General features: G+C 38.5%; 1 protein-coding gene across 1 annotated transcript in view; it reads right to left on the bottom strand.

Moving 5' to 3' along the window:
- Positions 1–3251: 3251 nt before the first annotated feature.
- CD109 (CD109 molecule) overlaps positions 3252–17195 on the bottom strand; it is a 78885-nt gene continuing 64941 nt past the window's right edge. The window contains exons 30-33 of the mRNA XM_061460463.1: positions 14169–14305; positions 9715–9871; positions 9205–9307; positions 3252–5995 (exon numbers count right to left, since the gene is read on the bottom strand). Coding sequence (XP_061316447.1) covers positions 5805–5995; positions 9205–9307; positions 9715–9871; positions 14169–14305 — 588 coding nt within the window. The 3' untranslated portion in view covers positions 3252–5804. The remainder of the gene's footprint in view (positions 5996–9204; positions 9308–9714; positions 9872–14168; positions 14306–17195) is intronic.

Here is a 17195-nt window from a genome sequence, read left to right on the forward strand (position 1 = left end):
CAGCTCATAAAAGCATTCTTTTTCTACCATTTCTGATTTTATCAAAAGTGGAAATGCATATGATTATCCTCAACTAGATCAAAGTGAGTATATGACAACATTTCAAGGCAGGCAAGAACTCTAATTCAAATTGCTTAAGGCCTGACATGGAAAAGAAGAGATGCAATAGCCAGTAAAATAGCTAATGTATGGTACATTACACCTGCTTATATGATGCTTCCTTTGAGCCAGTTTTTTTTATATTTTCTTCTTCATATTACTATCCCACCCAACCTAACATTACTAAACACCACAACAAAAATATCGATTAATAATATGACATCATAAGATCTGAGCAAGGCCAATGAAGTTTTTGGGTAACTGCTGAAAATACAGAATCAAAATGTACGATTTGAAATTAAAGAGAATTCTTAATGCTGGAGTTGGAGTGACTCAAATGCAGCACATAAGCAATCAATGCTCACTCACATCTGAAAATAATGAGCTATCCATTGGAAAAAAAACAACCATCACTGGTTTGATGTAATACAGCACACTGCCAGACTTTATTGCACAGAATGGCATTAGTGCAATGATATTTCTAAGAGGCACACAAAAATACAATAAACAGAATATGAAATAACACTGCAGTCGAATATTCTGACATGGGGAAAAGGAGAAACTAATAAAACTCAGAAGACCGGATCACTGAACTGCTGTTATATTTTATGGATAAATTACTAGTGAAAACATTTAATTTCAAAATTTTCTATGTATTTAGAGGACTAAACCCATGAAGACTGTTCACTTAATAAAGATTTATAGTAGAAGAAAGGCTGTAATAGAAATATTGTTGCCCATTAGAATTAAAATTAAATACTCCTTAGGGTTTGAGATATAACATTAATGCCATTGGGCACCAGCTGTTTTCCAAATATGTATAGAAATTCTTCCCAACAGTTTGAAAAACAGAACATCACACAATGCTGTTAGTTTGGGCAGTTTGTGAAAATCTTGCATGTTTTTAATGGCAATGTAGTAGATTGGAGCCTACATATATATATATGCTTTCTACAGGAATCTGCTTAAACCAAACAGGACCTTGGCTCTTCTGTTTCTCCAGCACTAGTGTGGCCACTTTCCCCTTTCATCACATGCCACTGATGTGCACAACCCATGAGCTCCTGCTTGTGAAGTACTTGGGAGAATGCCAGCGTCACTCTAGGAACCCAATCAGCCATCGAGCTGGCCCAGCATGCAGACTCCAAAGTGCTGTAAACCTGTTAGGTAGCACTCATTCCGTGTTCTGTACAACAGCATTTGGTATGGAAGGTTTCTAGATGACCCCCACAGTGAAACCTGTGGAAAAAACCTCTGCTAAGATCATGGATGGCAGCAAATGCAGAAGCTGGGGGAGGTCCTTCAAAATCCATTATGGTTTTGTTTTAAACTCAATGCTAAATCATAAAATCACAGAATTACATAACAGTTTGGGTTGGAAGGGACCTTTAAAGGTCACCTAGTCCAACCCTCCTGCCATGAGCTGGGACATCTTCCACCAGATCAGGTTGCTAATAGCCCCGTCCAACCTGGCCTTGAATGTCTCCAGAAACGAAGCAGCCACTGCTGCTCTGGGCAACACGTTCTGGTGTTTCACCACCCTCATCATAAAAGATGTGTTTCTTATGTCTATACATGAATGCTAAACTGTCTTTGCATCAAACTAGCTAAAAAGTGATATGTAAGGTACCTGATGAATAACAGCAAAGTAAAAGCAGAAGAAATCCATATGCGGTGGATGTATGCATGCAGTCTGTCCCCATATAAACCCTTCTCAGGAAAGCCTTTGACTCAGTTGAAGGCCAGAGCTCTATAATCAGGTCACATCTAGTAAAAATGGTACAAGTGCTGAACCTGGAGCTTTTAAAACTGGTTGGGGTCTAGTTTATAGAAGTAAGGAAACTGAGTCCAACAGCACTTTTGCATCTTAGGATCAAAGAATCATAGAATAGTTAGGGTTGGAAAGGACCTTAAGATCATCTAGTTCCAACCCCCTGCCATGGGCAGGAACACCTCACACTAAACCATGTCTCCCAAGGCTCTCTCCAACCTGGCCTTGAACACCGCCAGGGATGGAGCATTCACACCTTCTTTGGGCAACCCATTCCAGTGCCTCACCACCCTTACAGTAAAGAATTTCCTCCTTATATACAATCTAAACTTCCCTCCTTAAGTTTTAACCCGTTACCTCTTGTCCTGTCACTACGGTTCCTAACGAAGAGTCCCTTTCCAGCATCCCTGTAGCCCCCCTTCAGATACTGGAAGGCTGCTATGAGGTCTCCATGCAGCCTTCTCTTCTCCAGGCTGAACAGCCCCAACTTTCTCAGCCTGTCTTCATACAGGACGTGCTCCAGTTCCTTGATCATCCTCGTGGCCCTCCTCTGGACTTGTCCCAACAGTTCCAAGTCCTTTTTATGTTGAGGACACCAGAACTGTATACAATACTCCAGGTGAGGTCTCACAATTTATGATATAAATAAATATTTCTTACTGATTTAACAACATATTAATGGCACTGTGCAGACCATGTCCATTGACAGCATGTGGATGATAGGGGCATGGGGTGCAACAGAGAATACTCAGATTTCAAAGAAACAGCAACCACAGAAATATTTAGGCAACTCAACATGAAGGCTCTATCACTTTTCCTGACTGCTTTTAGCACCACTCCTTAAAGCTCCTTGAAGACCTTGCTCCTAAAGAGTTCCTCCATAATTTCTGCTAACAGATTTTCTAGTAACTTCAGTGGGTGCATGGCCTCTCTAACACCAAAAATAAATTTTACAGAGCAATGGGAAAAATATATATGCTGAGCTTTTCTCTAAAGATTCCTATATAATGATGAAGAAACAAAAAAAGCCATATTCCCTTTCCTTGGTTCTATTCAGTGCCAACACACAATACAATATTTGTCCTCTGCAACTCATTCGAAGCACTAGCCACAACTGCAAAATGACTGAAGGCATCAGTATAGGAATGTGAAAGGCCACGTGGTGTAAACATTTATTTAAAGTCATACAATGTAGAACTGTTCCTTAGAAATAGCTTGGTACTGAGGCAGATTTTTGATGTCTGTAATAATATGCCTGCTTTATAGAAAAAGGTAAAATAAAAGAGGATATTTGTTCACTGACTCCAACAATTTACATGACATGGTGCATTATGACTGATGCTTCTCAGCAGCGCGTGTGAGGCAGCCGAAAATCATTTAAAAACATCTGTGGTTTGTCTCAAAAACAAATGTAGGGAAATACTAAGAAAAGCTCCTCTGTCTGAAATTAGGCTGAGCAGTTTAAATCCATTTTTCTAAAAGATATTCAGGAAGCTGGTATTGCCTGCAAAATAAAACTAGTTTATCCCTACTGTCTACTGCAAAGGAGCAGTTTATCTCCAGTACATCTTGTCTAGAAAATAAGCCTTTTCATCCCAAAATTAATCAGGTATTAACGTCTCTTTGAGAAGCTCTATATATAGTAAAAAACAAAAGTATGTGAGCTCTGGGTTCTTGAAATTATATTAAATGAAGGCAAATGACATGTCAAGGTGCCCAAAGGCAACAGACCTGCTTTCGTAGGTCACCAAGAAATCAAACCCACAGCACAATACATGCCAGCTCACAGTATTTTCCAGATCTTACACTTGGCACAATTCAGTCTACGCTCCCATATATGAGTAAAGGATTTGAAACACAAACATGTGTTTCAGTTTGTATCTTAGTTTCTATTTGCACTGGACCTATGTAACCAAGGCCACAACTTACAGAGGGGTCAGATCCTGCATCATGTTGACTAAGGAGTGCTTTGGATTTCACTTAGTATTACTTCATGCGGGCCAGAACAGCACAGGCACTCATGTTAATGCACTCACGTTAATCAACTATTCAAGGGACTAGACCAAAAATGCATCAAAGACAAGTAAAAAGCATCAGCTGACTATAAAGAACCAGGCCTAAGCTCTGCCAGAGAGTCAGAACAGAACCTCATATTTGTAAAAAACATTTTAAATTCTAAATACAACTAAGTAAAACAAATAACCCCACCTAAAATAGTTTTGCAGTTAAAAACCTATACCTCGGTATTAGAAGGCACTCAGTTCAGGAACTTCAGGCCTCTCCCATACTACCATGCACTAATTTCCTTTGTGAAAAAAAAGTATAGATAAGCATAAAATACAAAAATATACATTTTAAGTAGTAGCAAAATGTGGATAAAAATTAGAAAATGCTCAAGAAAAGTGACTGCCATATTATTACATGTGCACACATACACACTCCGTCTCAAAAAGGTAGGAAAGAAAGGGAATCATTAGCCTTAAAATGTCTACCTCTGTTAGTTGGCATGACAGCTATTAACTTCATTTTAGTACTAGGAATGTTATCAATCAGCTTGGTTTCCTTGTCAAAAAGAAGTAAGCATTAGCTATCACAGGCAGTGTTCCAGAATAATTAGTCAGCTGCCAGACAGGAAAGATACTTATGCACTCACTCATGACAAAAGCTCCAAACTCATGTATTTCCATATTTACAGAGACCTGTAATTCTCCCCATGTGCAAAAAGCCAGTTTGGGTGTAGAAGTGCCACTGCTCTTCACCAGCACTCTCATCCACCCCACTTCAGCAAAACACTAAAGCATACAAGGTTGTGCTTAAAATTAAACAAGTATGTCAATTCTTTTGCTGGGCTGAATGCATGTGCAGCCCATGCCTCCTAAAAACCTTCTCCACCAACCAACAAGTGGAGTTGCATGCACGGATGGCATTCAGGGCCAACCAACTGACATGGCATAGGGAGCAGTAAACAGCTGTTTAGGGTTACAGCACTTAAATCATTGACAAGATGACACTGCAAACTCAAGACATACATGATACCCCAGAGTGACATTTTTAGAAGACTTTCAAAAATCAGAAAAGGATCCAAGCAACCTTCATCCTGCTGGCCATAAATATGCCAGCAGATACCAGCATTTTCCCATGGAAACAGAATTAGGTTTGTTTCTGAATACCCTGGAAAAAAAACGAAGTCTCAAACATAGACTCCATCTTTGATACATTTACAGTAAAAGCCCTTCAGAGTAAAATGCATGAGAACATCCCGAGGCCTTATTTTCCAACATGATCAGCTTATGAGTTGGTAAAAAATCCACCCAGCTTCTCTGTAATGATAAAAAAAGACTGATAATTATCTGGGGCATTCAGCAGTTTGTGAATGCAGCACTTTTTGGCTCTTGCATCTGCTGTGAAGCCAGCTTCCTTTATTTTTCATATTATTCCCTATGAGAGCATATGGTGAAACTCAATATTCAAGTTAAGCGTCATGTCTGCAGAAGAGAACAAAGCAAGCTCTGATACTAAGCTCCCAGCACCCTGCTTACCAACAACCCAAAGGAGAAGCAAACAGTGTTTCAGATAAGCATGGTAAACTTAACATACATCCCTAAAAACAAACAAGCGCAATGGAAAGCAGGGGTAAAGGGAGTGGAAGCATGGAGCTAGGTTTGTGTTTTCTCAGACTGCTTTCTCAGTAATTCTGTGCTTCTTCAGAAAATAACTTCAGTATGAAACTAACGCTTGGAAAGTTTTTCCAGCAGACACTTAACGAAGTTTTCTGGCACAGCCAGAAATTTACTATATGGGCCAGCCCAGCTCTTCCTTAAGACAGCAGGAGTTTGGTCACTGTAATCACTAAAGATGGGCTGGTATCTGAACATAAAATTTTCTTTGGATAATTTACGGAAACCTTAGATGTGTAACATAATCTGTTTCCTTTTTACAGCACACAGCTGTACAGCAAGTTTACATGAAGGACAAACAGCAGACAGAACAAGGAGTCCAATGAAGAGTGCTGAAGCAAGGCTGCAGAACTATCTCGGTGGCAAAGACTACAATCGCTTTCACAGAAGTCACAAAAGGTTATGCTCTGCATTACTTCTGAATTGTAGCTTCTCGCCGCTCTTCTCCCTGTTCAGAAAAGTTAGTTAACATTAGTTAATGAACTCAGAACTGACCAGCAAATCAGCTTCACAAAGCAAGCATTTTAACAGATGTACTAAACTCTAATGCAGACCTCATCATACATTGCAAAATAATTCCCAGAGTGGATGTTTAAGCCTAGGCATTAATCTTTGTTCTTCTCCCAAAACACCAAAATGTTCTCAATATATTCATGCAAATGCTTAGTGAAAGACACACTTTCATAGAGTCAACCTCAGCTGTTAGACCCAATCTGTTCACAAACCTCAGTCAAACATTTTAAAACGGAATTTTCTCCTACTTACACAGCAACCCTCATGACAAAGGAAATCAGATGCTTCACCTGGCAGGTTACAGGCTATGACATTTAAGAGATAGGTCTCTCGTAACTGGTGCTTTCTCTCACTATTAGTTTTGGAAGCATTAGGTTCCTGAATCTGGGACAGCCCGCTTTACCTAGATCCTCCTGCTCCTGCGTCTTGCTCCCCCACTGCCTGAAGGGTTGCAACACAGCCTAAGAGTCTAGACGCCTGGAAAGCCGTATTCATTGCAAAAAAATCAATGCATGGTAAATGCTCACAGAACAAGCTTTTGCAAAGTTTCATTCCCATAGTGAGCTTAATTTTGGTTTGAAGGTTTTCATTCCAACTAGGGACACTGCAATTTCTCTTTTTATCACTGGTATTTTTTAACTGAAATGATATGCAGTTTCAAGATATTAAAAAAAAAAAAAAGTGTACTTTTACAAGCCAAAATGCTTCCCCAACAGTGACACCCAACTAGCTCTGAACAAAATCAGGTAAGAGAAGCAGCAGTCATTTCGATGTGCTTAGTAGCTGCACATATTAATCCTGGCAGATCTCCTTGCTGGCACTGTTGTACTGGCATCCAAGCCAGTTCTTTATACCTATGCCAGTTGTAATATCTGCCACACAGACATAACTTTTCTGGTAAATGCCAGAGCACAAGGACTCCTCAGACATCTCCTAATTCATGAATCAAACTGACACTATCACATAAAATATACACCTGCAGCTTGGGTCACCAACTGTGAAAGTGATCAAAAAGAAAGAATAGATTCAAATAAAAGCATATTCCTGCATTAGATATGAAGGAGTTCTCTCAGAAGAACTCAGTCATGGCATGAGTATATTTATTGACCAATAACATGTTTATGTACACAGTAGTAGGAATGGTGCCTTGTAAGGGAATATCTGAAGCAATCTTTTTCTTAAAGCCAAAGCTTTCTATTGCAGCTGATGACTAATTGTGACATACAAATTTTAGTCCTTAAGGATATTAGGTTGGGCCTGAAGGATATTAAATACATAAGGATATTAAGGTTGGGCAGAGAAGATATTCAGAGCAGCCCTGCAGAGAAGGACTTGGGGGTGGGTGTTGGTCAATGAGAAAATGAACATGAGCTGGCTTCAGTGTGCGCTTGCAGCCCAGAAAGCCAACCGTATCCTGGCCTGCATCAAAAGGAGTGTGACCAGCAGGTCGAAGGAGGTGATCCTGCCCCTCTACTCTGCTCTTGTGAGACCTCACCTGGAGTACTGTGTGCAGTTCTGGTGTCCTCAACATAAAAAGGACATGGAACTGTTGGAACAAGTCCAGCAGAGGGCCACAAGGATGATCAGGGGACTGGAGCACCTCCTGTATGAAGACAGGCTGAGAAAGTTGGGGCTGTTCAGCCTGGAGAAGAGAAGGCTGTGTGGAGACCTCATAGCAGCCTTCCAGAATCTGAAGGAGGGCTACGGGGATGCTGGAGAGGGATTCTTCATTAGGGACCGTAGTGATAGGACAAGAGGTAACGGGTTAAAACTTAAACAGGGGAAGTTTAGATTGGATATAAGGAGGAAATTCTTTACTGTAAGGGTGGTGAGGCACTGGAATGGGTTTCCCAAGGAAGTTGTGAATGCTCCATCCCTGGCGGTGTTCAAGGCCAGGTTGGAGAGAGCCTTGGGAGACATGGTTTAGTGTGAGGTGTTCCTGTCCATGGCAGGGGGTTGGAACTAGATGATCTTAAGGTCCTTTCCAACCCTAACTATTCTATGATTCTATGATTCTATTAATTTGTATCTTTAAACTAATATTGAGAAATTATGGGTACTAAATGTATTTAAATATAATGAAACTATTTACATATGTGCATTTATATGTGACTTTTTTATACATATTAGCCTATCCAACAGCACTCTTACAAAAGACTAGGTCCTGAGCATTTCTCGTATGAACAGAAGTATGAAGAAATCTGTTTTGGCCATAGAAATGTTATGTATTTATTTCAAATAAATATTTCTCTAACTTGTTAAGCCACTATGCCTTAAAACATGCTCTAGGTTAATGGACAGTATAGTTACCTCTGCTAATTTCCTATTTTAGTTTAAAATTCCGTGATTGAACAAACATTTCAGCCTACACAAAGTAAATGTGATCTTCATCTAGCTAAAGTAATATACATCACAGTATATTTGGTTGTCTTTTGTCTTGTGCTAAAACAAAACAACATGAAGAAAATCGCCTATACAACCTTTTTAAGCCTTATCTCAAATCAGGCCTAAATCTTTAACAATGTTTCAGCTGGCTGGAGTAATGAAAACCTCTCTAATATCTTCTCCAGAAGCTTGTAATCTTTCTTTTTCATTTTACCCAAGAGCTTTGTACATTGCCGCTTTTCTCTAAAACACACTCTACACCTAAAAAGAAACAAACATAAAAAAAAAAAGAAACCCAACCCAAAACAAAAACCTATGAAACTGTTTTTTCCCATATGCATCTTTCTACATAACTCTAGAAATCAAAACACTGGCATTTTCTCCAGTGAAGAACTCTTAGTTTAAACAAGAAACAGATGGAAAAGCTACTTGAAAGATAATCATTAACTTGGTAAGTGAACCACAGTGAAGTTCCTGCTTCATTTTGGTAGTTTTGGGAACACACTGGGCCAGACTGAAGCCAATTTATACCAGCTGACAAATTATGACAGTTCACACCACCTGAGGAACAAACCATTATGACACTAAACATATATATGGGAAAAAAATATTATGTGTGAGAAAATTTGGCATGTCAGTGTCCAAAAAGGCTGCAGTTAAATAAAAACTATTCCCTAAAATTTGTTTTATTTCCACAAACAGAAACTTTCTTTTAAACTTCTGAATCACTAACATCAATTTGGAATGACTGACACTTACTAGGTTCATAGTAATCCACTATAGTCACTGAAGCATCTTGGATATTTGCCACTTTGAAGTCTCTCACAGTTGGAATATCCACACAAACATGCGTTTCATTTAGCTAGAAGAACAGAAGAGAAACATCTGAGAACCCTGGTGATGGTGGTTTCATATAAGAGGTAAGGACTTCTAGATCAACAGCAGTCCGTTTCTAAAGACTTGGATTCAGGACACATATAAAGATAATTATCTCATTTGTAGTTATTTTGGCCACATTACAGACTCCTTGAAATGTCTTATATATGATTTTTAAGAGGCTTAACCTACAAACTCCTTACAAATATAACTGACTTGTACCTATCCAGTCAGTCTTGCTAAAGAACAGTGGAGCTATTAATTCAATATGAATAGCACACATTGATTTCCCCAAAGAATACAATCATAATGTTTTTCCAAATTTAAACCAAACAATGGCAGAGTCAAGATTAACATCACTACAAACACATTTCTTTGTTATTTTCAACTTACTGAGTCTAAGTATAGGTTGACTTTTCCATTGTCCTTTTCCATCTTCTTAACTGTATTGTCTAATGGAATGAAATCTGGTGACACAGAGAAACCACTGAGTAAGCCAACCTCCATGAGGACCATACCACTCCTGGGAGCTGTGCCAGAACCCAAGTACCTTTTCAAAACACAAAGAGACTTTAAGTAGGAATACAGTAAACCACTCTCTAAAGAAACTGATGATTAAATCCCAACCATGGAAGCAATATTGCTTAAGAATACTTGAGAAACAAATAGAACAAAATGCCAACAAAAAAATTTCTAACAAAAAAGAGGTAATAATTGGTTTCTCTATTATTCCACTGGATAATTTCAATCACATATGCAAAAGCAGGTTTAACACTAAGAAAACTACAGTACGTAAACAAGAGACAATACTGACACCGCAAGGAGCTTTCCAATGGCATCCATAAGTGTAGGTTTATATCACAAATATGCAGGAAAAACTATAAATAAACACATCCTTCTAAAGAAGTAATTAAGAAAACGGTTAGGAATTCTTGAACTGAAATATACATATTTCTTCCTATGGATGCATTCTTTTGCTTTTATTCATTTTTTGAGGGTGAGATAAAAGTACACACCAAAAAAATCTTCCAAACCTTTTCATGTTTCCTTCACAGAGATTGACGGTTCCATTGACAAAATCATCGTCATATTATTTCTCAAAGCTCCAGTTTTAAAATTCAGAGTCATGTTATCATCCAGTTTTGAAAAAAAATTTAAGATGTTGAGGTCTTTCTTTTTTCCTAAATAATACTTATTATTACATCTTCTTCCAATGTAAGAATCAGATGCTGGACTAAAATGCTTTGCTCTACTGAGCGACTAAAATGCTTTGCTCTACTGAGCAAGCCTTACGCACTATGGTGCACAACAAAATTATCAAAATTATCAAAATATATGTATGGAGTTCTGTGCTACAAATGATACCTAAATGACCTGCTAACAATTGTATTGCTTTAAATAAAGCAGGTGGCAGAAGAGTTTCTCCCTTCCTTGGCATGGAGGGTAAATGATATTTGTTATACTAGAATAGAAGTGTCTCCAATTCTCATTTGGAAGGCCTGACAGTAGTTGAAAGTAATTAAATAAAACTGTTTCTTTGCAGAGCTAGATGGTTTAAAAAAAGGGAAGACTTGCTTTCAAAGCAATGCTGTTAAGCCTGGCAGCACGGCTGATTGAACCCAGATATGACTTTGAAAGAAATACCGCAGAACTGCTGACTTCAGTTGGCTCATGAGATTAGAAACAAATGAAACCATCTGTTGCATGATGTGCTGTGCCAAAGTAGCTGCTATTGAAAACAAATAACTGAATTGGAACTGGATGTAATTATTTCTGCATAATTACCAGTAAGAGGGGAGGAAAGTACTCAAGCTATCTAGCCAGCCTTGGGTGCTACCAAAATACCAACAGGTAACCAAACCAGCTTCATACTGTCAAAAACTGAGTAAGATATATTCCTAGAAGTTATGAGGATCTGCCTCTCTTAGAAGAGAGAGAAAGCCTTGGGGGATGGCTCCTGGTATTATCTCTTCAACTCCATGGTCTCTTAAAAGTTACCAAAAAAACCCAAAAAATCACCATAAAATCACCATGCAAGAATGAAGACTTGAAACTTGTACCTGAACAGAACTGAGAATGTTTTGAGTTGAATTTTACGTTTCAGTTCTTCATCAATAGGAGATTTGTATAAGACCCCCTCATAGATTATGTAAAGAGGAGAAAACAACACCAAGCTAGTGTAGGCAGAAAGCATAGAGTTGAGTAGAACTGTCAGCAATCAGTTTCCCATACCTGGAAACAGTATGCAGGCAACAAGACTGACCAGAAAAGAAACTGACAGCCCTGGGTATCTGCCTCCCAGATAGTAAGTTAGCTCCTCTAACCAAGAATCAGTTTAATTTGAATGAAACATCATCTGTTCCAGTGTCATAAATGATACTCAGTTGAGATGACTGTGGCCAATCAGAACCAAGCTGGCTGAAAGATAGTGGCATGTTCTGCAGATTACAGAAAGAAAAAAATTGCAAAGTTGCAGCCTCCATTACCTAGCCATGCATGCCAACAGCTGATTGAGATTGCAGCAGTCTTTCTATATTCCTACTTTGGTTTCTCTACCAGAAAGCCACATAGAATCATAGAATAGTTAGGGTTGGAAAGGACCTTAAGATCATCTAATTCTGACCCTCCTACCATGGGCAGGGACACCTCACACTAAACCATGTCACCCAAGGCTCTGTCAACCGTTGTGAAGATTGTAAGTAGACCAGCCTTAAACCAATTCAAGAATTTAATACAGATGATGTATATATTATATACAAGGGGGGGGGGGGGGGGGGGGGAAGCAGAAGAGAGGAGAGAAAGAAGAGGATGACTAATTTATCAAGCCAAGAAAACAGAAATAGAGTCTCAGACTAAAGAATAGAAACACAGACTTACTAGAACTTATACCAGTCCACTTTCCATAGTATGAGTTGATGGATCTGAATGTTTCAAATATTCTCCTGGGGAAGTTTTATAATGCCACCAGATCTTCCCCTGTCCTTTGAACACTTTGCAATTAAAACATCATCACCCTAAAGCCTTCCTAGAGATGTATATTCCTGTGTATATTCCTGAGCCAAAGGTCAGGAAAATCAGAATGCCCAGCCAGGACTTAACCTAGACCCATCATGTAAGCCTTTTACATGTCAGGAGTTTGTGCTAGGCTTTGGAAAGTTGTTGTCACTTCATCGAAAAATTTAAGAGAACATCCCCATTCTATTTCAAGAGCTCTCATGTATTCTAGTGTCCCTGCCCACCATCTGTGTCACTAAATTGGTTACTAGAAACACATAAAAACAGGGCTCTGCCTTTGTGCCCGCTGGCTATTTCCCAAATTCAATCAATCCTCTCTGTACTGAAATCATATCCACTATAGCTGATTATTTGTATGTTGGTGTCACCTAGAGGCTCCATCTCCAATCACAGCTCCTTTGTGTGAGCAGAGTATAAAAATAGTATTTAAAGTTTAAATAAATATCAAAAAAGAGTATGTGGAAGAAACTAATGTAAGAGTAATCATGGTGGACCAGGTGGTACTTTGCAAATCTTCCATTTACAAGAAACGCGTTAGAATGTCATAAGAAGAAAACAGTGTTTCTAGAAGAAGTATGCACAAACAGATGAATCCCAAACACAAAGAATGTAGTCATCTCAAGATCCTTCTAGATAAAAGAAGATAAATTACAAATATCTGCGGAGAGATACAGTGTCTTACGCAGATTTCTGTGAAATACACAGTGCTCTTTAACTACAAAAAAAGTGCACACTGTAGAAACTGCCAGAGAGCAAACATCCTCAGATATTTCTTTTAAATACGTATATAAGCCCTTTCACAGCAAGTAAAAGTAAAGCATCAAAGCGATCTAGGAATATGCAGTATGACTGCTCAATGTCGCCTGCTCTCATCTGATCCAAATTATACCCAGCTAACATGTGGTGGCTGTTCTGTGATCTCTGGGATGATACTTCAGCAGCCTCAGCTCAGTTCTTAGTAGATGTTTACTGAACAACTAACATCATCTCAGATACACACACATGCTTATTCCACAGAAAGAACAGAATTAGCCAGGCCGAAAAACACATTACCTCTTTCAAATATAGAATGATGCTGACATGTTATATTACCAAATTCATAACTATAAGACTTATTGGTAAATGAAAGACCACAAAGACACCTGACAATAAGACAATAACCCAGCTGAATCTATCATTATGTAAACATGGATTCTGACTCCTGCCAAAAATGTTCTGAGCAAATTTTATTAATAGAGATGACCAAAGGTAGAACGCTTCTATTTCATGGTGTTTTCAGCACTTCAGAACTTCCTTCTCTTTTTAAAAAATAGTAATAAAAAAAAAATTTTGTATTTACTTCTAGATAGAAAGCAAAGCATTCCATTCATGAAAGGTAAGAGTAATGGGCAGTTGTCACAGTCTGCTACTAGAAGTTAGAATGTGGAAGACATTGGTTCAGTTTTTAAGTCTCTCCACAGTTCTCCATATAGCTAAAAAGCACTTGCACCACAGAACCTTTGAGTTTTTTCTTGCATTTCACACAGACTCTTCCGTATACCTCAAACATTTAGTGTACCACCATCTTTATGCATACCAGTAAAACAATACCACCTGGCCAGCAACATTTTTGCACAAAAGTTCTGTCACTCCGTTTATGTACTAATGAATTCCTATTTAGTTTAACTGCAACCATTTTTACAAAGTAATTCTTTTATTCTCTTTAGTTATACATTTACTTCCCATACACTAGTAAAACACATGCAAACAAACGGGTAAGTTAGCTCATTTTAAATAACTTAAAAGCTGCATAGACAACTAAGTGTATCAGATGCTCCAATTTAATTACCTACCTTGTGCACACATTCAAGGTCAAATGGTTTTTATCATCTTTGTCATCCTTTACATCAACATTCAAGTCAAAGGCTTCTTGTTTTCGGACAGATCTGAGCCTCTGATCAGTGTGCTTTGTGTTGTAAATAACATTGAGCTGTGGATTTCAAGTAGAGACATTAGATGACATGTGTAAAGCAAATCTGTGTGGTTAAAACACCAAGTTTCTAACAGTGTAATGCCAGAGGAGTGCTCACATGAAAGGATATGCAGCCTTGTATGACAGCTCTATGCATGAGACTCATCGGAATTCTCTGAAGGAAATATCCTTTCTGAACACTTTGTAATGCAGCAGAACCAATACATTTAGCAGGATGAGATGGAGGCAAACACAAGCAAGTTTTTGGACAACCAGCAACTTTCTCCCTATTTGTTGTCTGTGTGTGCAGCTACTTCCTGACAGCAAGAAATGAGAAGAATAAAGACAAACTTCAGAGACTGACTCCCACTGTGTTAAAAGAGACAGGCTGCATATGAAAACAGAGCAAGAGCAAATACATACGTACAGACTTTGTCTTTAGTCTTCATGTCACAGCATTCATACACTCAAAAGAGATGATGCATAGCATGTCATTCTAAGCTCAGAACACAATTTCCTTGCTGTTAAGTAAGCAGTTTCATGATTTGGTTTTAAGACAAAGCTACAGTCTTCAGGCTGCCTCGGAGACAGAGAGCTCTTGCCCTCTCTGCTTAACAAGTGCCAAGGTCTGCTAAGTAAGCCAAGTAAGGATAACAGGATTTCCAGTGCAGGACAGTAACATTAATACAAAATAAGCTCATGTATTAGGCACAGTTTGAGATTTTCCAATTCTTCTACTGTAGATATGTATAAGATGCTTGAGACAGTGGTAGATGAGTGGTAAAACCAGAAGCCCTTAAACAAGGTCTCAATAATTAGGAAATAGCCTGATTATCTCAATCTCCTATAAAATTACCAATGCTGACAGCAAAAGCAGAAATGCTGGACCTGGAATTGAGCACTCTCATGTTATCAGCCATCACAGAAAGTTGTGCAGTAAAAAAAGTCTGTACTGCCTACAGAACTGAAATTCATGGCGTAAAGAAACAGCTGAAAACTGCCTTACTACCACACTGGAGGATGACAGCAATTTTTTTAAGAGTACCAGGGGTCTAGAAAACTACGGCTATCAAGTAAGCTCAGTATTTATACCAGAAAACACAATCAAAACTATAATAAAAAGTCAAATTAGTGGACAAATGAGTAACTATGACATGTTGGAGAACAAGCTGTTGATATAAACCCACTAGCTACCTGAATCAAATGAAAAAACTCAGTCAACAGAGCTCTGTCTAGTACAACCTACATGGACATTACATTGGCATGTAGCTGATTAGGATGAGTTCTAGCTAAAGGGTACTAGCCAAAACAAAAGAAACTGCCAAGGGATAAAAGGCTGTTAAAAGACAGGAACAGAGGGTGGAAAAGTTCATACATAAAAGGAGCGGAGTCCTAAAGGAATCTGGTCTAGATGACCACCATTAAATGTATCCATACATTATATATTAAAAAGGGTGAATCCTGATGTCATAAAGTTTGTTAATTATACTAATTTATCTGAGGTAGCAAAGACTAGGATTACTGAAAAGAGTTGCAGAATGAAAGAATTTTTATGTACATAATAATGGGTTATGCACTGTTTACTACCAAATCTGTTTAGCATTTAAGAAATTGTAAAATGCATGAAAATTCAGTCAGAAATAGCCAAGTTGGAAGAAGGACACAGAATTACTTTCATGGGAAAGACAAATAGGAAATAGTTTTTCTTGCAATGCAAGTTTAAATTATGGAATTCCTTCCCACAAGATGCTGCAGATACTAAGCTGTACAAATGTTCAAGGGCAAAAGAGACAACTTCATGGAACCAAAATTTTCTAAGCCCACAGAAAATATCTCCAGCTGAAGGTCTTGAATAATATACAGTAAGAGGTAGAAGACAGTCAAGTAATATATTATATTATTTATCTTCTTATACTCTCTCCTGGGCATCCACCACTGGCCGCTGTGGAAAACAGAATGCTGGGCTAGACTGAGCTTCGCTCTGACCCTGTATCTCCAGATACAAGAACTAAGGGAGCAGATTTAAGGTTCTTCATACAATATACTATTAGCTGCAGAATATGTGCTGCAAGAAACCGAGGTTCCTGTATGTGGCAAGAGGGTATACCAGTGAGGTATCACTTCATGTCTGCCCTGTTCTAGTAGCCTTCATTGGTCATCTTCTCTTTACTCCCACTATGGGATACAGGATAATGAACAATATCAGCTGTCCCAGCACATCTGCTCTAGGATACTCATGTACTTATACCCAATAAAAGACACCAAAAAAAAAAAAAAAATTCACTTTGAGAAAACATATCAAGGTGCTTCAGACTGATTAACACCCAAGGCAATGTTGATGGTAACTGCAGATTCCTTTGCTGTGGCACAAATGGGACACCAGCTCTTGAGAGAACAGGCTGCTGAAGCACACTTCACTGTGATGACTCAGAAAGCTCAGCTTTCAAAATCAAATACAAGAAACTTAGACAATGTTTACTATCAAATAAGAGTTTACATTATTTAGCAAAATAGTGATTTTTACCAACAGAACAGTAAGTTTGCAGTTTTAATACACAAACAAATAATCCTCATGTCTCTTAGTCATCAAGAGAAAACATATGGCAAGGCAGGGGGGGAAACTTCTCTGATTTTGGTAGAAAAATAATTAGAAAGTGGTTCAAATACTTTCAACATACACTTTGCTTGGCTAAGGAAAAGGGAATGAAGAATGCTTCTGGAAAATCACAGTCCCTTTACACAGTTTCTGGCAGCAAAGGGAAAACCATCAGTCCAAATTTAAAGGCATGACTCGGGGTTATACAAGTTATAGGTTAGCAAGACAGTTAGAGGCTAGCAAATCTGTGCAAACAGAGGAGTCTTTAATTTCTAATTTTTGCTTTTGCTGCTATGTCTCTCACTAACACAC

This window comes from Pezoporus flaviventris, unplaced genomic scaffold (genome assembly GCF_033815535.1).
Source record: "Pezoporus flaviventris isolate CSIRO_AGI_PZ_B2104156 unplaced genomic scaffold, CSIRO_AGI_Pfla_v1 ptg000031l, whole genome shotgun sequence".
Classification (NCBI taxonomy): domain Eukaryota; kingdom Metazoa; phylum Chordata; class Aves; order Psittaciformes; family Psittacidae; genus Pezoporus; species Pezoporus flaviventris.